At 41.3% G+C, this 24,639-nt stretch overlaps 1 protein-coding gene across 1 annotated transcript; it reads left to right on the top strand.

Annotated features, from left to right (window-relative positions):
- The first annotated feature begins 4,773 nt into the window (after positions 1 to 4,773).
- TMEM161B (transmembrane protein 161B) lies at positions 4,774 to 22,334 on the top strand. The gene is made up of 6 exons (XM_061622050.1): positions 4,774 to 4,890; positions 5,719 to 5,757; positions 6,682 to 6,838; positions 13,309 to 13,418; positions 20,669 to 20,782; positions 22,123 to 22,334. Exons 1-5 carry the CDS (start codon positions 4,782 to 4,784, stop codon positions 20,683 to 20,685), a joined length of 432 nt encoding a protein of 143 aa, XP_061478034.1. The 5' UTR covers positions 4,774 to 4,781; the 3' UTR covers positions 20,686 to 20,782; positions 22,123 to 22,334.
- The last annotated feature ends 2,305 nt before the right edge of the window (positions 22,335 to 24,639 follow it).

The raw sequence follows: 24,639 nt of genomic DNA, 5'->3' as shown, positions 1-24,639 counted from the left end.
TTGTATGGCTGGCTATGTGTTCCTGAGGTATTGTACGAAGGACAACAAGGTCATTTCGTGAGCAACAAAATAACTAAGAGCTACTGAATAAATGCTATCGTCTCCTTGGCAGATTTCCCTCAAGCCTAGCAGAAGTATCCCATTGTTCAAAGAAAAGTAGCCTGAATTTCTCAGTGTTAACTAGAAACACACACACACACACCCCTCATACCCAGACCCCTCCTTTGCAGGGGGTGAGTGAGAAAAGGTTCTTTTAAAAAGAAGAGGCTTGAGTTGGAGGAAGGGAGGATGGTGATCTGAGCGCCAACACATGTAACTACGTTCTCAAAGAACACAACAAGGGATGGCGGGACAGAACCAGGAAGGGATTCTGTGCCTCAGCCCAAGCCTTGATGCAAACAGATTCCTTCCTGATTTTGGGTCAGAGCCACATCGCTATGCACTCAAGGAACATGACGCAGGACTTCAGGCCACAGAACTGGAAGGGAGTCTGTGTCTTGGGGCAAACCTTGAGGCAAAGAGATTCCTTCGTGCTTTTTGGTCAGAGCTCCTTCACACCACTTCAGCTGCATCCCACTGCCCACTCGTTAGCCTAGGATAGGTAATCTCCTACCTGTCACTTCTTATAGTAATAGGGTCCTTTGATCTCTTTAGTTTAAAATTATGAATGGGTTAGGATATTAATGATTAATGCTGCCACGCACCCAGTAATTTTGTAATGCTATTCTGCTCTTTTCTCTCAATAAAAGAACACTTTGCTTTAGTCTGGTTTGGACCTGCATTTCTTGGGTTATACACGCACCATTTAAGCACATTTCAGGGCAGAGCATTACAATTTGCATCCCACAAGATTCATATTATAGTACAATATTATAATTAAAAAAGCAATACAAATACAATTAAAAATACGAATGCTTAATGTGGACATGCCATGGACCACTTGAATGAAGCTGGTGGAGCACTAGTGGTTCATGAACCACAGTTGGGGAACCTCTAGTTTAGAGAAAAGGAGAGTAAAAGGTGACATAGAGAAGATTATAAAATTATGCATGGCATGGAGAGAGTGGATTGAGAAAAGTTCTTCTCCCTCTCTCATAACACTAGAACAGCCTTTCCCAACTAGTGGGCCACCAGATGTTGTTGGACCACAATTCTCATCTTTCCTCACCATTGGCAATGCTGGCTGAGACTGATGGGAGTTGTGGTCCAGCAACACCTGGTGGCCCACTAGTTGGGAAAGGCTGCACTAGAACGTGTGAACATTCGGTCAAACTGAATGCTGGAAGATTCAGGACAGATAAAAGAAAGTCCTTCATACAGTGCATAGGTGAGCTAAGGAACTCATTCCCAGAGGAGGCAGTGATAGCTACCAACTTGGATGGCTTTAAAAGAGGATTAGGCAAATTCATGGAGGATAAACGTATCGAAGGTTACTAGCCACAATAGCTATGCTCTCCCTCCACAGTCAGAGACAGAATGGTTTTGAATACCAGTTGCTGGAAACCACAGGGGCAGAGATGGCTCTTGTGCTCAGGTCCTGCTTGTGGGCTTCTCTATGAGCATCTGGTTGGCAACTGTGAGAACAGGATGCTGGACTAGATGGGCCACTGGCTTGATCCAGCAGGCTTTTCTTACGTTCTTATGAAATGACACAGAAGCATTGGCCCTTGTTCAGGGTTAGGATAGCAACATCCTAGTTGGTCCTTTGTAGACTCCTTAGGGATTTTACAGCTGCTCGTGGGTATCCAAAGTTCATGGAGTATTGGAAGTCCTGTTACTAGTTTAGCTACAATAGTAGAAATTGTGTGTGTTGCAAGTGGTTTTTTGTCTTATGTAAATAAGTTATGTAAATACGTTATTGCCTATGTAAATAAATACAACAACCTTTTTTTCTATTTTATTCTGAACTCTCCAACAACTGAGTTACTTAGAATGTGGGATTTGGTTGCAGTAGCTATTTGAAAGGAGAAAAATGTTGAAAATAGATGAATAGACAAAAAAAGTTCAAAATGAACACTATGAGTGTTCTCCCCCCCCCAAGTCACCAGAGGCTTTTGTAGTCACTGTATGCTTTTAAAACTATTTTTGAACCTCATTAGTTTAGTCATAGGGCTTTTAAACTGATTTCTTTGAAGCTCCTTATGTGAATTTCTGTAATACGGTAAGGTAGTCTTTTGAAACTTAGATGTACAAAATTGACAACAGTGTGTAACCTCATCCTGATGACTGGTGCTATCTGTGATGTTCCCCATCACACTATCTACTACAGGGTGGCATTTATATAAGGAAATATGTGGCATATGATAGCATCAGCTTGAAATCAGGAATTTTGCTAAGGAGCAAAAAGGAAATGTTTTGACATTCAGTGTGACAAACACCTATGCTTTTGTTGGTATCTGCTTCTTCAAAACATTTCTAGTTTGCGATGGTATCTGCATCCCACAGAAGAAGAATTACGTATTCTTGCTGGAAAGCAACAAAAGGGAAAAGTAAGAAAGATAGGTAAGTGAGCAATTTTGGCCAGTCACTATTTTTCAGTCTTTCTCTCCCAACTAGAAAATGGGAATGATCATTTTCTATTCCAAACAGTTCTTGAAAATGATAGTTGTACTACATATGGAAAACTGTATATGTGGATGTGCTTATCTGCCCTCCCAATACACCAATAAAAGCATGAAACTTAAAGGAATTCCAAGCACCTACAGGAGGAATAAAAGAAGGGAAGGAGCAGAGGGGCAGCATATCTAAGGTATTTGTCATCTCTCCACCACTATCCACTTGATGGGTTTGGCTTATAAATATTTTTGGTTTACTGTAGGGGGTGGTTAACTCTCAGTTGAGGGACCTGATCCAGTCCCCTAAGCCAATCCTCCCCCCATTTCAGCAGGAATGGCAAAAAAACCAAAAACACTCTAATGGGGATGCAGATTCTCCCTGCCTCCCTTTGGTAATCAGATTGAGCATTTGGTGAGTGGAAATAGGGCAATAAATCCCCCCCCATAGCTCATCTGTATAGATAAGCTGGGGAGGGTGGGCAGTGACCCTGTGCGTGCATGAGAGAGTGTGGAGTGACTACACACACTTGACTATATCCACCACTGGGATGCACCCTGGAGGTTTTGCCAAGTGTGAATGTAGCCCTTGGGCTAAAAAAGGGTAGCTATCTCTGGTTTAATGGTTAAGGAATTAAGGAAGGAGAACACAATTGGAGTTGGCCTATTTGCCTACCTGTTTTTTTTTTATATATGGTTTATGTCAGTGGTGGCTAACCTGTGGCCTGCCTGATGTCATTGAACTGCAGCTCCCATCATCCCTGGCCATTGGCCATGCTAGCTGGGGCTGATGGAAATTAGGAGTTCCACAGCATCTTACAGCCTCACAGGTGAGAGCAACTAAAACAATAATAGTCAACAATAAAAATAATCAGAGACAGACAGAAAGAAAAGGAATAGAAAACCTGGAATTGTGCTAAAAACTGCCTTAGACTAATGGTGCAAAAAAAGTAGCATAGTCAGCACCAGGTGAGCTTGTCTGGGGTAGGGAGTTCCAAAGAAAGGGCCACCTTTGTTGTGATGCCCCATCATGGGTCATTACTCACCTCACCTCAGATGTCAGATATTAATATGTGCACAAATTCACGTGTATGAGGGCTATTTTGAAGTACTCTGCTCCAAAGTTATTTGAGACTTTATAGATTATGACCCACCACCTTGAATTGTGCCCAGAAATCCTTCAGGATTCAATTGTTTCAAATCTGGTGATAATAGGCTCTGTATATATGGTCCAGTTAGTTATCTTGCTGCTTTAACTTGAACTGATTGCAGCTTTCAAACTGTCTTCAAGGACAGCCTTATGCACACTACATTGTAATTGTCCAAGTGGGCCCTGACCAGAGTATGAATAACTGTGGCTAGGCTACCTTTGTCTAGTTGTAGGTGGTATACCAGCCTCAGCTGATGATACTCTGTACTACTGAACTCTGTTCTGTATTGGCTATGTAGCAAATGACACACTGATGAATATGATAAGTGTGATTGAAGGATTGGGATCTGTTAGGATTTCATACTTCACCGTTGCTATAAGAAAGTTCATGCAGGCTGTCAACACATCTATTATTTCATCCCCCCCACCCCCATATATATGATTATAATTATGGGGACTAGAAATTTATTCTTCTGAGGATTTCTTTTCCTGGATTATTTTAGCAGTAATCGGAGACTTGAGGACTTTGGTCATCTTTGTATAGGTAGCAAAGAAGGGAAAGCATCAGTAGAGGAATGAGAAAAAATACCTGAGAGGTACATATAATATTGTTTTAGACATTCCTTAAAGAACTGAATAATTTCCTCCTGAGGAAGACTCTTAGAACTTGAATCGCATTGGGCCTTCATATATTGTGTTCAGTGCACCTTTGATATCTTCTCTCCCATTCATAGAGTTTTATAACTGGGAGGATGGTTTACAGTTTTTCCCTTTGCTAAACAGCTTACACAGTGAACCTCCATCCCTGGTCACAGCTAGCATCCATACACTATTCTTTGCTGGTGGTGATGTTTCCTGATGGCAGAGAGTAATGCATATGTACAACCCTCAGTCGGAACTTGTTGTGAAAGGAGTGGATGGTATTATTTCAACCTCTTCCTCAACCTCCTGCAAGAATGAAGGTGCTTGTCTGTCTCTCTCTCTTATACGAATTATATTTAAATCCATTTTGAATTGATAACTTTGATATCACTCAACATAAGATATAATTATATGGCAATATGAAATAGCTGATATGTATGTTTCTGTACAGGAAATATAATGGTCATATTGAAAACAAACCTCTAATCATTCCTAAAGACATTGATCATCTGGAAACAAAGTCTATTACTGAAATAGATGCATTAGGTAAGGATCTGTGGAGATGATGATGATGATGATGATAATAATAATAATAATAATAATAATATCAATTTACATATCGCTTACATGCCAGAATGGCTTCCAAGCAGTTTACAAGCATAAAATCCATACATAATTAAAAAGACACAATAAAACTACTCCTTAAAAAATAAAAGCATCCAGATTTAAAATACACAATAAAACTAATCCATTAAAAGCACAACAATTCAAACAGTTGAAAGAGCAATTCAAACAATTTAAGCTGCATGGTGTCCTAAATGGGTGGTGTTGCTGTGGGTGAGGTGGGGGGAGTCCATCCTCAGAAAAATCCTTAATTCCCAGCAAAACCAGAATTATTCTTAATGCTAAAAATCTAATGATTTCTTTAGATCTCTGTATTGACCGAGAAAATGGATTCAATATAAAGCAGACACTGTTTTAATGTAATAGATTTTCATAACTGTCATAAAAAGAAGTAAAATTAGAGTGCACAAAGTATTTTCCGGTGAATGAAAAAGAGGGAGGATTGCCATTTCCTTCTATTAGGTGAGGGTTTCTTGACTGGTAAGTTCTACAGTTTGAGGATCTCTTTTCCTAAGCTAAATATTTTTTCAGTCATAAAAAAAAGAAATATTTGCATGTGAGAGATTCTGCTAAATGCTTACTTCAGTATTCAAAGTCTTATTACTCTCCATATGGCAGTCATTGTCCTAAATCCAGCTTTGTTTAGGTACTTTCTTGAGGAAGCAAAGTTTTCAAGAGTGCAAATTAGACTCTCCCTTTGAATTTCAAATCTAGCCCCTGTTCTTTAAAAAGCTTCTTGTTTCTAAACAGTGACTTGCAAACCTAATTGGAAAACTTGGGAGATGACGGGTGAGTTCATTTTAGCTGTACCTAACTTTGCATAGTGTATTGTGTAAGTTGTGAAATTGATTCCATGTAGTGCTTGTTATTTGTATAACAGCCAGATTTCAAATGCATCAGGAAGGAGGTTAAGGACAACTATTTTAAGCTTTTCATTTTAAAGGTGCACTTCACCAGATACATTTTGAGCATCCGTGCATGTTGGAGAACAGCTTTCTGATGGCATACAGAAATGACTCCGATGACAGTATGTCAGTTCTTGCAAGGTTTCAATGAATATTGAAACCTTTACCTCAAGATTATTTTAAAGAGAGAAGGTGTACTATATATTGTAGGCTAAACTTAAAACTTTGAAGCTGTTATAAGATGATTTTGAGGCTAAACTGGTCATGATAGTTGCAAGTGAGATATGTATATTTGAGGACAGGTAGAACACTGTCACACACTTTGTGTGCAAAAGATCCAGATCATTCCCTGGCATCTTAAATAAGGCTATATTTGATAGCAGAGATGGGAAAGACTCCTGATTGAGATCCTGGCAAACCACTGCTATTCAGAGTGGATAGTGCTGGATTAGATGGACCAGTGGTATACCTATGTATAAAAAAGCACTTTTATATGTTTGTATGAACCCATTTGAATTGAATGACAGAGATGCAACATTCTCCTTGCCAGAAACTTTATAATTTAGCCACTGCATTACTAAATATCTCTATAAATATAAAGATTCTAGCTATTTTATAGTGTGTCTCACTTTGTGATTTGTCTTCCTAACAATATGATTGTAGTTGATTTTTTTTTTAAAAAAAGACGTTAACTGCAGTTCAAGTATAGACATCCTGAGTCTATATGTGAATCTAGGAACCACAGCTGTAGATGTGAAAATTGTTTTGTGCTTATATTTCAGTTATTGAGTAACCATATATCTTTCAGCCTTGCACTGTTTTCCTGAATATCAGTGGCTGGTAGGCTTCACAGTTGCAGCTACAGTGGTATATGTGGTAACCGAAGCCTACTACAGCTGGATGAAGCCCTCGCAAGAAATGAATATCAGTGTTGTCTGGTGTCTGCTTGTTCTGGCTTTTGCAATGTATCCTTTTATAGTGTCCTAACTGTTCTGTATAACTCCTTAAAATATGCTCTAATGTTTTGTGAAACTTGCAGGAGATAATTACAGCAGGGTTCATCTAAAGTGTGCATAATTCAATATTACATAGTGCATTATTCTGTATAAAAGAATTTTTCTTTGTCCAGTAGCATAGATAACATCTATAAGATTTGTACAGTACAGTGGAATAATACTAAGCTGGCTCTGCTTGCAGGTCTTGGTGATGGTGAATGGATGGTACAGAAGAGGTGTCTAAAGCATGCTGACACAATCTTACATGTGCTACCTATATTTTGCAGAAGTAGGAACTGAGTTGTTGAGCCACATGGCAAGCTCCCCCCCCTCCCCCATCTTGTTCTGGATTATTTTGATGTTTCAAATTATTTTGTATATTTTAGGCCTAAATGGCATCTTTCATCAAGCTGGCTTCTATTTACATTAATGAAATTTGTAGCAAGGCTAGAGAAAGATTGTTTTCTATTTTTTTTCCTGCCTAGTTCTGGTGATTGACATTGCTGCTCTCAGACATTGATAAATACTCCTTATGATTCATTTGCTGACATAAGTTGAATAAAACCTATTTCTAGTTTTAGCTTGCAAGCTTATTCCAGAGTTTTTGCAAGATGCTGTTGCTTTATTTTAATGTCCTTCTTGTTAAATATGTTAGCTAAGTAATAGCATGATACACTATAAAACTGTCCTGTTTATGAACTCTGTCAAGGTCATGGTCTTAAAAGTTTAGCCTATGTCATGCTTTGTAATTATTTGCATAGGAAATGATATCAAATCATAACCTACTTGAAAGTAAGATTTCACCCCATTAGATTCTAAATATAAACTTGTTCAAAATAATTGGACTGCAACAAAATTAGGGCTTCTGTTTACAGCTGCCAATATTGCACAGTTTGCAGTAAAAGTCGTAGTTACGAATGACATATACTACAAGGAGCACTTGTGTGCAGACTGCTATGGGACAAGAGTACCACCAACGGCAATCTATATATAGCTCTTTTCCTCTCCTTTGTAAAGTGATCTCACCATGTGCCAGCCTCTGCTTATCTGCAGGCTTGCTGTCAAAGAGGAGACCCTGCAAAAATACTGCAGCTTTTAGGGTAGGGAATGAAAAAATCAAATTGCTGATTGCCTATCTCTTAGTTATATATGTTGACCTAAACTATTATTTTACATTTTCTTGAAGCTTTGGATATGCATTAACTTAAGAAATTTGTTAACTTTAGATTAGGATAGCACTGAAGTACACACACACACACACACACACATATAAATAGGGAATGAGATCTCCGTTTAAGAGTTATCCTCACTAGCTAGCATCCTTTTGCTCAAGCCTTAAATGTTCTGTTTGTCTTCCTCCTCATGCCTCCCTCTACCCCCAGGATAGATATATGGGCAAGAAATATGAAGAATGGGACAGCTCAAAACACGGTGGCACCAACCACATGTGACAGCATTTCCTTACTACTTCACATTGTACTCCAGTCCAGTCAGCTGCTACCCTTTGTGTACTTTCTCACATAATTAAAAAAAAGATTGTGGCTTCCATAACCAATGTTAATCAAACAGCTGTCTGCAGAGAAGCTGCAGAGTGGACGTAAGCTGTTCGAGGCCAGAGTTCTGTCCAAGATGTTGGTGTCTCTTGAACTGATAAAGTCAAAGGAAACAAATACAGCAGTGTTCCTAGTATGTGGATACAGATTTAATCAGTGAAATTCATGACTTAAATAATGTTTATCCACGCCAGGCTATAAATCAAATATATACCGCAATATGGGATGAAATTCTTAAGTACATACATTGAATTCAGTTTCTGGCACTGTTCGTTGATAACGAATCCCCAAACCATAGAGTAGGCATACATCTGAATTCAGATTTCTTACATTATAGTAAGAACTGGTATTATACTGTGTGCTTGTTGGAAGTCATTTAGAAATGACTTTGTGTTTGAAGAATCTCTCATTTCAATAGCAGTTTGTCTGCATTAATTGACTAACAATCAATATCTGAGACTCTAGGAATGCTCAAGAATGCTGCATAGGAATAATCAGATCATGGCTGCCTAAGCCAGTCAGCTGCTGGTGCATTCTGAACCAGTTGAAACTGATAGAGAAGCATCGTTGGAAACTCGTATAAGAGGATTAACAGACAAGAGTCCCAAAGATAGGTTGCAGTCGCAGGTCAGCCTGGGAAGTAGCTTAGGCACATTTTGCCACTGGGAAGAATCCTCAAGCAACTTGATTACTGGATATGCTCATAGAAAGGGCATAGCGAAAGATGATCTCCAAAATGTCTGCTTCACTCTACCTCCACTTGGATCACATGCCGAAACCCAGGGAAAAATATATTATTTTCATACCATTTACCTCTTTCTACCTGCATTGCCTCAATTGCAGATATTGTTACAAAAGAACCAGGCCTGGATGGAAGCCTGACCGATCAAGGCTCTCAATTCCTTGAGATGCCAATAAGGAATGGAGACGAGACCAGACTACAGTAAATGTTTGCCTTTATTATACCTTTGCAAAGGGAGGGCCTCAATCAAGTGGCTCTCTCGAACAGTTGACAAGCATCATTTTTATAGGCTATTAACGCGTCATATTCATAATCTTTAAGGCATCACAAGCTCAAAGTACATTAGTAATCAAGAATACATAATGTGGTGTTTTCCTAAAATTGTTTAATTTTCCACTTCTCTGTTCTCATCTTCAGACTTCCTTTATCCTTGACCTTTGGTCTTACAAGCTAGCAATAGCATCCCTAATTGCTGAAGAAGCAGATAGACAGGAATTCCTGTATTTTGCACAAAGCAAGCATATGTTATATTTCGCATCAATTGATTTTATTCCAGTGACATTTTAATTTTTAACCCATTGTAACATTTGCCCCTCAGATACTTTCTTAATTTTCAAAAAGTGAGAAAGTATCTTCTTAATTATCAATTGTAGCACAGACATTTTCCTCTCTGGCAAGAACTGTTTGGGGAGCATAGACAGTATGGTTCCATACCTCTTCACGAGATGGTAACATTTCAGTGTATTCTCCCTGTATCTCATTCAAGGCTAGTTGCTGATACATCATCAGCTGGCCTTTTCTTTTCATTTTTTTTTTTTCAATAATTTTTATTCAGATTTTCATAAAACATACAAGACAAAATCATAAAACATTCAAAGACAAAAAAAAACAAAATCAAAAATAGTTAAACAAAAAGAAAAAAAGAAAAAAAAAACAAAAATAAAAAATAAAGAGTAAAATATTGACTTCCCATTTGTCAAAGATCAAATCAGTTATAAGTCTATAATATATAGCAATCCTGTCTCTTAAGTCATATTATAAAATCACTTTCCTCCAGTAGTTATCTTACTTAATCATCAAATCTCATAAACATTACTTTATTCTTTCCACAAAAAGTCAAAGAGAGGTTTCAATTCTTTAAGAAATATATCTATCAATTTTTTTTTCCAGATAAGCATATCGATTAATCCATCTCATTACTAATTATGATAATCTTATTGTCATAACCATAGTCAAAATAAACATTTCAATTAATCCATCACATCAGAATCTGTTAGGTTCAGTAATTCCAGTAGCCATTGTTCTATTATCTCTATTAGTTCCATTTTCCATCTTCCATCTTCAGTAGTCTTGTTAAGTCCAGTAATTTCAATATCCAATCTTCCATTATCAGTATTCCATAATAATCTTGCTGTCAAAGCCATAGTCATATAGTAAGAGTCTGATGGGAATTACCTCTATCCCAAATATTTTCTTGCCATCCATTCTGAATAGGTTGCTGAAATACTGCTGTAAAATCATGTCTCTGTTCTTTTTTTCAAAATACACTGGGTCATCTCTTAAAAGTTTTTCCATTGTCACATGGCTGCAGTTAATTCCATAGATTTTCTCTATATTGGGCTCCATCACATCATTCCAGTCCAGAAGATAATCCATGCCATTGATAACTTTATCTCTAGAATCTTCATTAATTTCTTCAGAGATAACATTGAGTTCCAAACAATAGATTTTATTTCTAAAGTCCATAGACTCCAAATCTTGTTCCTGTTCCACGTTTGTTCCAATCTCCGGGATCTCCTCTCTCACAGGGACCCCTATTCCAGTCTCCAGGGTCTCCTCTCTCACAGGGACCCCTGTTCCAATCTCCGGGGTCTCCTCTCTCACAGGGACCCCTTCCAGGGTCACCTCTCTCACAGGGACCCTTATATCTTTAATCTCCTGCTTCATTTTACTCAATTCAATTTTCGTTATCTCAATCTCATCCATTATTTTCTGAAACATAGTTATTTCCAGATTCTCAGCCACTTTCTTAATTGCCATTTTAAAAGAAAAATATAGGAAAACCACTTCTTATTTCAGCAACAATTGTGTTAATACTCCAAACTTGGTGACATCACAGTATAAACAGAGCAGACAGCCTTATCTCTCCAATAGTTAAGTAAACAAAATGCAGTTCCCAGGATCGAAACAATTAATGGCAATCGTCAAGAAACAGATTCATCAAAATAAAATAGACCAAAAAGAGAGTAGTCTCAAAACAGTATAATATTTTTCAAAATAAAAATCTGGAATAGAAATCCCTCTTCTGTGTGTATCTTTAGAATGCAAATCCAGGACAGCTTTTTGCAACAAAAACAGAGATAAGCTATTAATTAGTGCGTAGCAGAGAGAAGTTACGGCTCCCCAGTGAGATGTCAAAAACCGATCAATCTGGCAAATCTCTTTTAAACAGCAACAATTTAAGTCAAGTAAAAGAAAAATATAGAAAGAAGGGTGCTTGCCTGTTAGTGCGTTCTCTCTTAGAAGATAAGATGAACGTTCGCTTTAACAGATAGAGCTTGCTGTTGAAAATCCGTCCCACCTTCGTCGGCTGGACCTCGTCCCATAAATTAATGAGATCTGGTCGTCCCAACAAAAATAGGCTTTGAGGTTAATCTCTTCGTTTCTCCCTACCCGGGAGAAGTTTAATCAGTCAAAAAAAAAAGAAAAAACTGACTGATATATCTGAATAAGCTTCTTTTGAGGCAGGAGCCCGTCTCAAAAGCAGGCACAGGCTAAGTCACCCTTCCCGGAAGTCAGCTGGCCTTTTCTTTTCATGACTCAGATAAGCATGCCAGATACACAAGATATGATACATGGTAAGCATATAAGGATGAGGAATACAATGCAACCAATAACAAATAGATGTTTCAGCCAGGCCCAGTTTGGTAGCCAGCTGGTAAGCCAGTCCCAATTTAGGCCCTTCCACTGCTGATTGCCCACATACGCTGTCATTTCTGCATGGTCTACTAATTGATTAATTACCTGTGATTCATCTCCAATTTCAACACAGCACTCACTGCTAGTGTTTAAGGTGGCGCAGAGCCCACCTGAGCTGGTGAGCAATAGGTCAAGACCTTGTTGGTGTATGACCAATTTCTTACGTATCTGCTCAGTTTCCTGCGTCAAGGTACGTATTGCTTCGCCAGTAGCATTAGTAACTACTTCTACTACAGCTTGCAATCTCAGCAGGCCATTGGTCATGGACATAGCTCCAACAATCCCAATAGAGCTCCATGTCAGTGGTTTGTATTCATCAATCAAATCTTGGGGGGTTCAAACCTCACTTCCCCAGCTATGGTCTCCAGCATGCAAGGCATGCCTTTTGTCTCTGGTATTGGTGTATAATGGTCTGAAGATATGTTGCCCTTTGGGCTTAACATTGATGTTAGGTATTAAGTAGGCCACATAACAGCTTCCTCTCCAATCAGGGGGCAAGTATGTATATGCAGTAGTTCCACAAACAAACCAGTGATGTTTAAGTGCACATTTACCCAAGGGCCATATCTGTGAATGATGGGCTTGCATGGTTCCATTCAAATGAGACTGAAAACCATGCTGTGGGGTGAAGTACCAGCTCATGAACAATGGCTCAGTGTATATAGGGTCACTAGCATTGCATCTAGTTACTCCTGGGGCTGTAGGCATGCAGGTATCTATCCCCCTTCCCTTCCGATCTTTGGCGTACCAAGAGTCGGAAGCTATGTATATTTCAGACCAAGCTTGGGGCTGATCTCCTTTGTACCATCTAAGCATAGTGGTTTGGTCTGGAATGTTGGTGGTCCAACTGTTAGCACAACATAAGGTTAAACCATACCATTGCCAATAATCGTCTAGTCCTGTGTGGCCACAATGACAAGGGGGATTTTTCTGGAATGTGTACTTCATGCCCTGTGGTGTGCAATTACATCTGGTGTTATTTATGTGAGTGTTGTTATACTGTAAATTAAGACAAGGGATCCCTTCTGGCCACTTTTGCCATGGGCCTCTTTTGTGTGTGTAGAAACAAGAGGAATACCCTAACTGGGGCCCTGTTCCATCATTGTTTTCCCAACACCACAACCCTTTTCTTCTCTTGACTTCCACCTGATCTCTTTGTGGCCAAGTCTGATTGTGTGCTGGATGGTCTACAGCCAATTCAAGTATGGTGAGCGGAAGAGGATAGAGCAGTATCTGACCATGTTGTACTCGCAACGGGGAACACACCCAACAGTTGGTGAGTTGGAACTGGGTAACTACCTCCGGCACCAACTTAAGGAAAGTGTTAGTTTGTGACAGGGACCCGTTCCTGGTCAAGGGGTGTGTCCATGCCGGAAATAGAATGCAAGATAAAGCAACATAATAAAAACCATACATGCTATAATTATGGCTATGCATATGTAATATGGATTAACTATATTCTGAGCTGCGGGGCTAATAACTAGGTCTGGGGCACTCTGCGGAGATGTAGCTTCAGGCTCAGACCGGGGACTGTCTGCGAAAGCCACTTTTCTTCAGGGGTCTTCTTCCGTCCCTCACCTGTTGGGGAATCCTTGGCTATTCCCGTCCCTGGCTCCTGCACCTCGATAGGTGCTGATGCTTTCTTGACTCTGGTGTGGTGGATCCACTTGGCCTTGCCGTCAATCTTTAGCGCTGCATCCGTTGTTAACAGCACCTGGACCGGTTGGCTCCACTCAGGCTGAAGCGTTTCCTTTTTCCACGTCTTGATCCGGACCCAATCTCCTGGTCTAAAAGGGTGAATAGCGGCGTCCAGTGGCAATCTCTGGAACTCTTGAGAGTATCTATAGAGTTTGGAAAGAACAGACTGCAGGGCAATAACATATTCTTTGATCACAGCATCTCCCACTATTTGATTTATTTCAAGAGGCTGGGTTTTGAGAGCTGCCAGTACTGGCGGTCTCCCAAATAAAACTTCAAATGGGGTCAACTTAGTCTGTCCTCTGGGAGTGCAACGGAAAATTGTCAATGCCATGGGTAGGGCGCTTACCCAATTTTGTCCAGTCTCTTGGCAAAGCTTGGTTAACGTGGCCTTCAAGGACCTGTTAGCTCTCTCTACCTGCCCAGCTGACTGTGGCCTCCATGCCATATGAAGGCACCATTTAAATCCAAGGGGCTGTTGAAGATGTTGAACCACTTTCGAAATAAAGTGAGATCCTCTGTCAGAGTCTATTGTTTCAGGAAGAGAATATCGGGGGGAAATTTCTTTCAACAGTATCTTAGCTACTACTGCCGCAGTGGCTTGCCTTGTGGGGTAGGCCTCTATCCAGCCAGACAGCTGGTCCACAATTACAAGAAGATACTTGTATCCATTCTTCCTAGGAAGCTCTGAAAAGTCAATCTGGAGTCTTTGGAATGGGAAATATGCCCAAGGGCGGCCTCCCATTGGTACAGGTGCGGTTGGCCCTTTTTGGTTTATGGCTGCACTCATGGTGCATTGTGCTGCCGCCCGTGCAGTTTCAACATAAAGTCCTGGTGCCATTATTTGTCTGACCAATAAATCTCCTAAGGCGCTCCCTCCTAGGTGCATGTTTTGGTGTGCTGCCAGTACAATCTGTCTCAAAAGGGGCCGTGGCACTATAACTTGTCCCGTTAACAGCTTCCACCACCCTTCCGGTGTCAGAGATGCTCCTTTGGCGGCAGCATCCTCTGCTTCAGCGGGTGAATAGTGAGGCTTTAAAGTCTTCAGAGGGATAAGCTGGAGGGCAACTGTAGGATTTCTTTCAGAGAGAGCTGCTTCCTTTGCTGCTTTATCGGCTAAATTATTCCCTTCTCTTAATCTCTTTTCCTTTTCCCTGCCATGTGCCAAAATATGCATTACAGCCACTTGTTGAGGGAGGGTGACTGCTTTTAAAAGTCTCTTAACAATGTCCAAGTTTTCAATGGTTTTCCCCACACTATTTATGAAACCCCTCTCTTTCCATATCATTGCAAAAGCGTAAATCGTATTGAAAGCATATTTGCTATCTGTGTATATGTTGACCCTCTGTCCTTTAAACAGAGAGAGTGCTTTTTCAAGCGCAGTCAACTCAGCTTGTTGCGCAGAGTAGCCATCTGGCAATCTTCCACTGGATAATATTTGGCTCCCTTCTATTATGGCAAATCCTGTTCTTCTGTGGCCTTCCACTACTCTGCTACTGCCATCAATGAAAACTTCATGGGCATCAGGGAGTGGCAAATCGGAGAGGTCATCTCGGGGCTTTGTGGCAATTTCAAGGGCATGTTCACAATTATGCAACAGTTGTCCTGGTTGGGGCATCAGGGTTGCAGGGTTTAACGTATTGCAGGTGCTAAGAGTGATTCCCTGTCTCCCAAGAAGTTGTTGCTCAAACATGGTTAGTCGACTGGGGCTTAAAACTCTGGCTGCGTCAGCTCCCATTATTTTCCTCAGATCATGCGGCCCTAGGACTTCAACTGGGCTTCCGACCATAATTTTATCAGCCTTCTTAAGCAGGATGGAGGCGGCTGCCAGGATTCTTAAACAAGCAGGCCATCCTTGGGCTACAGGATCTAATTTTGAGGAATAGTATCCTACAGGTCTCTGTTTGGGCCCCCACTTCTGTGTTAACACTCCGGCTGCCACACCTTTATTTTCTGAGATATAAAGGCGATATGGTTTGCTGCCATCTGGCAATGCAAGCACAGGCGCTTGGGTTAACAAAGTCTTAAGCGTTTGGAAGGTATGCTGTTGCTCTTTGGTCCAATGCCAGACCTCTTTTACTCGTTCAGTTTCCAATGCTTTATAAAGAGGCAGCACTATTCTGGCGTATTCAGGAATCCATGGCCTACAGAAGCCAAACAGCCCTAATACTGTGTGTAGCTCTTTTACATTCCTAGGGGAGTTCAGGCTACAAATTGCTTCCTTTCGTTCGGGAGACAACATTCTGCCATGGTGGGATATTTTATACCCTAGGTATTTAACCTCATTTTGGCACCACTGTATCTTCTGATGGCTGGCGTGATACCCTTTCTCAGCCAAATGGTTGAGCAATGAGACGGCGTCCCGCTCACAGGAAGGTCTATCTGGGCTACAGATCAAAAGGTCATCCACATAGACCAAAAGGGCAGTCTCCTTTGGGTGCTGGTGCCATCCCTCTAAGACTTTTCGCAAGGCCTTAGTAAATTCCGAGGGGCTTCCCACATATCCTTGGGGCAGCACGGCCCAAGTCATTTGGGAGGCTTGGCCTGTTCAGGGGTTTTCCCAAGTAAAGGCAAACAAATCTTGGCTCTCAGGATGTATGGGAATGCTGAAAAAGGCATCTTTTAAGTCTATCACAGTGAACACTGCTGCCTCAGCTGGAACTCCAGAGAGGAGTGTATGTGGATTAGGAACTACAGGGACGTCCTCTTGTACTTGCTTGTTGTTAATTCGCAAGTCTTGTAGGAACCTGTATTTGCCTGGCTGGCCTGGCTTCTTAATTCCGAATATTGGAGTGTTATGGGGAGATGTGGCCGGACGTATCCATTTGTCTGTAAGAAACTGCTGTATGAGCACAGTGAGACCTTCCCACACATCTCTTCTTAATGGAAACTGTTTAACAGGGGTGGGCTTTGCTCCTGGCTTTAGCCGAACCTTCACAGGCTCAGCAAATTTAGCTCTGGCTGGGTTCCCTTCTGCAGCCCACACTGTAGGGTTTATATTCTTATTTCTTCTTACATCATCATAAATGGGGCGCTCATCTCTCTGGTATAAGATTGCCATTTGGTATGCAGCTTCCATTTCCTTAGGAATGGTAACAACAAGACAGCGTTTCTTAAAAGAAATGGTGGCTTGCAACTTTGCCAAGACATCCCTGCCTAAGATGGGTAGGGGGCATTGTTCTGAAACAAGGAAGCGATGCTTAAAGACTTGCCTTCCTGCTTGTATTCCTATTGCTTTTGTTAGGGGTAATCTTTGCTTATCCCCCGTTACTCCTAAAATGGTTCTGTAATTGGGGCTCAAGTGGTGGGGTGCCGCCCCTGGAAGCATAGAATAGGTAGCTCCGGTGTCAACAAGGGCTTTTAACTTTTGATTAGCCACTGTTATGGGAATAAGCGGCTCTCCCGGATCACTACCTTGTATGCCCGACCACCTTCATTCAGAATCTTCTTCAGCAAAAGCTGGAAGGAGGGGGGCTATGGGTTTCTGTCTTTCTTCATTTTTGCAATCCTTGGCCCAGTGTCCCTTTTTAAGACACTTGGCACACTGATCCTTATCCAGCCTTCTTCTGGGACGCTGTCCCCTGCCTTCTTCTCCTCTTCTCTTATTCCCATCTCCTTGCAAGGCAGCGGCCATTACCGCACACTGCCTTTTAAACGTGCGCTGATCCTCCCTCTTCTCTCTCTCATTTCTATTCACAAACACTTTGTAAGCAATGTCCATTAATTGACTCATATTCATTCCCATAGCTCCCTCAACCTTCTGCAGCTTCTTCCTAATATCTTGGGCGCTCTGTCCTATGAAGAGTGTAACTAGGAGTCTGATTGTCAGCATCAGCTGGGTCAAGGGGGGTATATTTTCTCATAGTGTCCTGCAGTCGCACAAGGAAAGAGGAGAGATCTTCATCTTTGCCTTGTCTGACTTCATATAACTTGGCCATGTTAGTGGGCTTGGGTATGGCGTTCTGCAACCCATGAAGAATGAGATGCCGGTAGTTTTCAATTTCGGTGCTGCCACCGGGTGCAGCATCCCAACCTAGGTCTCTTTGCGGTAGGATAAGGGCAAGGGGCTGTGCATTAATTCCTGCTGCTGCTCTCTCTAACTCAGCCTGTCTGCGGGCCTGCCCCATAACTAAACTTTTCTCGTCAGAAGTTAACAAAATGTTCATCAATGTTTGGATGTCTGCCCAGCTGGGGTGATGACTGATAAATATTGACTGCCACAGATCATACGCTTTCCCAGGGTCTTCTCTCAAAGGGGGTGTTTGGTTTTTCCAATTAAACAAATCAGAGGTTGTGAAAGGGACATAAACATACGCTGTACCCCCTTGTCCATCAAGGACTTCTCGCATGGGGGCCTGGAGGTAGCTATTGCCACTCCTATGTTCCCTGTGGTCTTCTCTTTGGCCAGCAACTTCTTCCGCAACCTCTTCTAAAATTCGGATTCTCTTCTGTTTATGGGCCTTTTCCTCGGGGGTATTTGCTGGACTATTACGGATTTCATGTACATATTTATGGACAATGGTTGGGCTATGTCCCGTTAGACACAGAGAACACTCTGGATTATTTTTGAAGGGGGGTGTAGTTAGAGCGGCTGGGCTTGAAATGCATATTTCCTGTGGAAGTAGCAGGGTACTGCGAGCTTCTAGTGGCTGGAGAGGATCTGGTAAAGTCTTTATGGGGGTCTCTTGGATTAAGAAAGGGTTGGTCCCCTGAGACGATTTAGGACATAACGGGGCAGCCCCTGGGCTAGTGGATGCATCTGATGGACTGGCCGCAGATGGGCTGGCGGAGTTTCCCTCCTCATTCAATGGTTGTCTATATGGTGGCGGTTGCCTATACGATGGTGGGGCACTGGGCAAAGTTTCATCATCCCCTGTCTGTGGTAGTACTGGTTTGACTGGCCTAGAAATGGGGCCTCTTTGCATCATGACTCTCATTACGATTGGAGAGGGCGGATCTCGGTCCAATTCTTGCCACATCAAGGCATACTGGATGGAATCATGCTGTTTTTGGTCTGTGAGTACCTTTAAGACTTTTAACTATTGCTTGGAACTGAAAGGTGCCTTCTGGTGGCCACCCGGTTCCCAAAGTGGGCCACAGCCTCTGGCAATAGAATATTAACTTGTCTCTTTCTAACGGGTATTGAGTTTCTGCCTGTATAATATTGAACCTTTTGAGGACAAGCTGTAGTGGGGTGTCCTGTTGTTGACTCTTCCCTAGCCTCTTGTTCCTAGCCTTGGAACCAGCTCCTCCCATCCCGGGGGCTCTAAAGAGGTCTGTTAGGGCACAACAACACTCGCGACAGTCGCTTTGTTCTTTTCCCGGCCTTTTCCCTCGCGGGAGAAAGGAAACGCGGTACTAGAACTCCGCTCTCGCTTCGAGGTAACCACTGGGATACGCCTCGTCTCAGTCACACCCACACACTCAGCACTCCTCTCCAAGGTTCGATTTATTCTCACCTGTCTTCTGATGTTCTGTCTGACCCGCTTGCGCTGTCAATCAGAAGATTCTGGTCTCGATTTACTGGAGGTCCGTTGACGATGCTCTGGTGTCTCGGCTGGCTCCCTGCAGCCCTGGATGCAGGCCAAACAACCTGGACCTGGAGCGCTCTCATCCAATTCTCTGCAGCTCCGTACAAGACAGCAGAGGTCGTCAAGAGGGACAACTCCTGGCTTGGCTACGCCAGTTTCTGTTACAAAAGAACCAGGCCTGGATGGAAGCCTGACCGATCAAGGCTCTCAATTCCTTGAGATGCCAATAAGGAATGGAGACGAGACCAGACTACAGTAAATGTTTGCCTTTATTATACCTTTGCAAAGGGAGGGCCTCAATCAAGTGGCTCTCTCGAACAGTTGACAAGCATCATTTTTATAGGCTATTAACGCGTCATATTCATAATCTTTAAGGCATCACAAGCTCAAAGTACATTAGTAATCAAGAATACATAATGTGGTGTTTTCCTAAAATTGTTTAATTTTCCACTTCTCTGTTCTCATCTTCAGACTTCCTTTATCCTTGACCTTTGGTCTTACAAGCTAGCAATAGCATCCCTAATTGCTGAAGAAGCAGATAGACAGGAATTCCTGTATTTTGCACAAAGCAAGCATATGTTATATTTCGCATCAATTGATTTTATTCCAGTGACATTTTAATTTTTAACCCATTGTAACAATATGTTGTTTGCTAACTAAATAGTTTATCTGTTTCAAAGTTTCCTTCTCTACAGTCTAAAACTAACTGTAGAATGTTTTGGTTTTTTAACAAGTTTGTGAATCAGGCTAGTGATCCATTGCTGTAGGTTTGGTGTGTGTGTGTGTGAGGTCAGGTTAGGGTTGAAGTTGTGAATTCATTGGAATTACTTACTTTCAAGTCCATTGTAATAATCTGCTCAGGAACCCCAAAGTCCTGTGAGCCTGCTAGAGAGCCTCCACTTTTTGCAGAAGATTCTGGGGCATATTCCTGGGCACATTGCCAGTTCATGTTGCTGTAAAGGCCTATTGAGCATCATTGTTGCTGTGTGCAAATGGGTAGTGAATCCTATAATATAACCAAGAGTCTACTTCAGCTGTACACTGCAGAGGAAGCTTGGTAGAGGCAAGCAAGCTGGGCTTTGGGGAAGCTAGTCAGCCACTGTTGATCTTCTTCCTGAAGAAACTGATTAAAGTCAGGAGCTCCAGGATTTTCAGCAACTTTTTGAAAACCAGATAATGTATTTATCAGTGTATCAGGACTGTGAACTAGTTCGTATGTATTTACTTCAGTTCAGCACAGCAGTTTGGAACTTGGTTACTTCAATGCATTGATTTTGTTTCCCTCTTAAATTTTCAGAACTCTGCTGCATATAAACTTCCTGACACCCCTGCTTATGGTTTTATTGTGGGTCAAGCCCATTACCAAGGACTATATAATGAATCCACCATTGGGAAAAGAGAATGTGCCTTTGTAAGCTGCTTGTGAAAATCTACATTGTAAATCTTACCATACACATGTCTGCTTTTTAGACCACTATAGCTGTCCTAAAGAGGACAACTTGACTATTGCCGCAGTCTTTATGTTATTTTTTTTATCGAACCAAGGAATGCAACATATATTGGGTGGCATTCGACTAAGTCATACTTAGAGTAGGCCCACTACAGTCAATGGACTTAGGTTAGTCTTGGAATGTGTTCCCCTGGAGCCTTCATTGACATCTTTCCGGCACCTGGTAAAGATGTACCTTTTCTCCCAGGGATTTGCTAGATTGAGATGATGTTTTGTTTCAGTATGCTGCCAATCCTTCCTGTGGCTGCATGGGGGTGTTATTGCTATTGTTTTGTTGTTGTTTGTTATGTTTTTATAGTGTTTTTTATTGGTTTTTGTTTCAACATTGTGTAAGTTGCTTGGGGACCTTCGGGTATCAATAAACTAATAAATTTAATAAATAATAATAAGTCCATGGATTGCAGTGGGCCTACTCTATGACTTAGTTGAACACCACCCATTATATTAGTTGGTTATTCATTCTGTTCGAATGGTAGGACTTCTGATGGTGATAATGTTGAGAAGGGTAGTAACAATGAGAATAGCACCCATTGGAAGCTAGAAAGGCACAGATTAATGTTAGGAGCACCTACTCCTGGGCTCTAGATTTCAAGGAACTACAGAGATCTAAAATATAATATCACTATATTGCCTGATTGGCTATGAATGCAAAGGAGGCAGCTAGTTGTTTTAAATAGTACTGAGAAACTGTAATGTAAAGGATCTCTTGATCTTTAAATATTGGGGAGAAGCTTCTAAAAGTTAGCCATGACTGCTGCAGGTGTGCAAAAAAGCATTACATTTTAATACACTCTTACACATCTTCCTTGGTAAATACAGTGGTGGGGATCCATATTTTGTGCGCATCCTCCTGGATCCTGCAAGCCAAGCTTGCATTGTCACTTCACATAAGTGTTTATACTTAATTTCACAACTATCATTGGGAGATGGGAAGGAAAGTGTTTAATCATAACTTCTGAACTTGCTTGTGAGCACAAGTGGCACCACCTTCTAACTTGTTTAACCAACTCTTTGAAACAGGGAAAGGGGTTTTGGGCTTGGATTATAATTTTAGCATGTGCCGTGTACAGAACATTTTGAAAGATTTGTTGTAATTGCTTGACATTTAATAGAACTGAAATGCAAGAGAAAATGATGCAAAGTAATGCAAAGCCTAAAGCAGTGAAAAGACCAAATACCCTGTCCAGTAAACTGCATAATTTAAAAACAGTCGGTATTAATCCTCTTCTGTTGCTTTCCAGACGCTGATTCATGAATATAGTGCTGGCCCTTCTTGTCTTGGTCAACCTGAAATGTTATCTAGAGCCATAGGAATTTGACTTTAGGGACGTTTAAGCATAACATTTTCTGGCAATAATCACTACTGTACTTATTTTGCATTAGTCCTGAGGGATATTACTGCAATTCTCTAATGAATGATTGTCTAGCTTTAACTTACTCCTGAACGCTGAGTGTATGCAAAGTGTGTAATATTTTAAAACAATAAAATAGCATTTCCACTGTAAAACTGAAAGTAATCTAAAGGAGTTTCCTGCTCATCCCTCAACCACTACATGTTTATCTAAATAGAATCATGCATTCTATCTCCTAGACAAGAAAGCTATTTCCAGAATTGTGAGCTATCAATGTAATATGTGAAATTACATGTCAATGTATGTGTCTACAAACTAACATTGTGGGGAGAAATTTAAATGTAAGTGTGATAACACTCTCCTAGCCACCCTGGGTTTGGAGCCATCTGAGGGAAGGAAGTTCCTGGCGAACACAGAATGTACCCTTCTGCTGAGCCCACTCTTTCCTTATGAAGAATTTGCTGCCACCAGATAAAGGGGGATTTTTTTTTGTATAAGGCTACCCTTTATCAATCAGACTTAAAAAACCCTTCCTTGTGTCTCCCTGTCGCCTCTCAAGGTAGTGTGTTTATAGCTTCCAGGCATGAGGGTGATTAAAACAATTGGAGACCATAACGGATTTATGAACAAGGTAAAAAGTTTACTAAGACAAAAAAGGAGTGTTAAGGAAAAGTATAATATCCCAGGCGTTGTCTGAAGGCACGTGAGGCCAGCACCCTGCTTGAAGCTAAGCAGAGTCATGTCTGGTCAGTGCCTGGATGGGAGACCGCCTGGGAACCATATGTAAAGCCACCTTGGGTGTCAGTAGTAGTAGTAGTAATGTAAAAATGCAGAAAACCAGTATAGCCACCAATGGAAGAGAATGAACAAAGGGTTAAATGTAATCCTCCCTCCCTGTCTCTAGTATATTTTGTAAGGCTTACAAACATACAACCTTTCCTTGTACTTCATACCATCCCAGTATGATCTTGCCATCTCTCTCCCAAGTGTACAAAAGCTTTAATGTCTCCAGAGTTCTGCCTTGAACTGTCTGCCTCAAAACCACCTAGCTACCTCTAAAAACAGCCTCTGCCTACCTGCCCCCGGCCAATCACAGGCTCATCCCCACAGGTTACCAGCACCAGGAGATTTTGGAGCCTTTAATTTCCAGACATGGCATCCTTCACATCCTTAATGGAGTTCCCACTTCCCATTTGAGCACCTGGGCAGTTCAGGCATAGCAATTAAATCCTATAATCCCCAAACCAATAGACAGGCAAGTGTTTACATATTCATGTAATACAAAATGGTCTATAAAAACAAGGTCCATACAAACAGTTCATTTCAGTGAAGTCCATTTCCTTCACAGTAAGAATCTTATTCTGTTACATAAAAAATCTTTGGTTTGTAAATAGTTAACTGAACAAAGGAAAAGGACAGGCAGTTTTCATTTAACTGAAGCCTGGAAAATAGTGTATAGTTCTTCAGTCTGCTATGAAACATCTAGGCAGATACCATTACTAAAAAGGTGATTCTGTGTCTTGTGAATTTTTCCGTTGTGAAAGTTGGCAGTAGAACTCAGCTTTTATCTGGGTCAGTAGAATCCAAAAGGGCAAGCTGTGATAGGTCCCTTAGTGGACGCTCAATTTGAACTCTTTAGTTCTTAGTTATAGTCCCAACAGGAGATAGAATTTTGAGAGAGAACGCAATAATTGGTTAGAGAAATATGCCCTCCAGATGTTCTCAGACTTCAGCTCCCATTAGCCCTAGCCATCATGGCCAATGGTAAGGATGATGGGAGTTGTAGTCTAACAAAAAGAACTCTTAGAAAATAAAAAGTCAGTGCCAGTACTGTTTATGAGAATTTAGGAGACTGAGAGTCATTGAGGGACTATGGGAGAGGCTGAAGACTAGCTTGAAGAGGATCTAATGCTGAGAGCTGTACCACCTAGAAGCTGAGAGCTGAGGAATCCTTATGGGAGCGGGAGGCTATTCAAAAACGAGAAGCCAAAACAGCAGAACTGAAATGACTGACGGCTGAAGCTGAAAAGGTGTGCAGGAAGAGAGAAATTCCAGATGCAGTCCTCTAGAAGAGCTGAAGCCAGGTTGTCAATTGTTGTTGGTTTTCTTCAAGAAGCTGTGAGTTCCTGACCAGAAAGAAGGCTTTAGGTAAAGTCCTCAGTGAAGCTGTTAAGTTAAATGGACTGTAAAGAACCCTGAGAGAGTGAAGACTTCCGGTGAAGTTCTTTGCACAGCCTGTGAATTAACTGGGAAGGAGAACTTAAGGACATTTGGCTATAGGTTTAGATTAGGAAAGAGAACTAGAGCAAGTAAATAGACATCTCTTTAAAGTAACTGTAATATCTTAAAGTAGATGGTGCTTTTTTTGTTTTACGTTCTACCTGTAGTTATATTTAAAAGTCAAAC

This window comes from Rhineura floridana, chromosome 1 (genome assembly GCF_030035675.1).
Source record: "Rhineura floridana isolate rRhiFlo1 chromosome 1, rRhiFlo1.hap2, whole genome shotgun sequence".
In the NCBI taxonomy this organism is placed as follows: Eukaryota; Metazoa; Chordata; class Lepidosauria; order Squamata; family Rhineuridae; genus Rhineura; species Rhineura floridana.
This window is presented reverse-complemented; position numbering and strand designations above follow the sequence as displayed.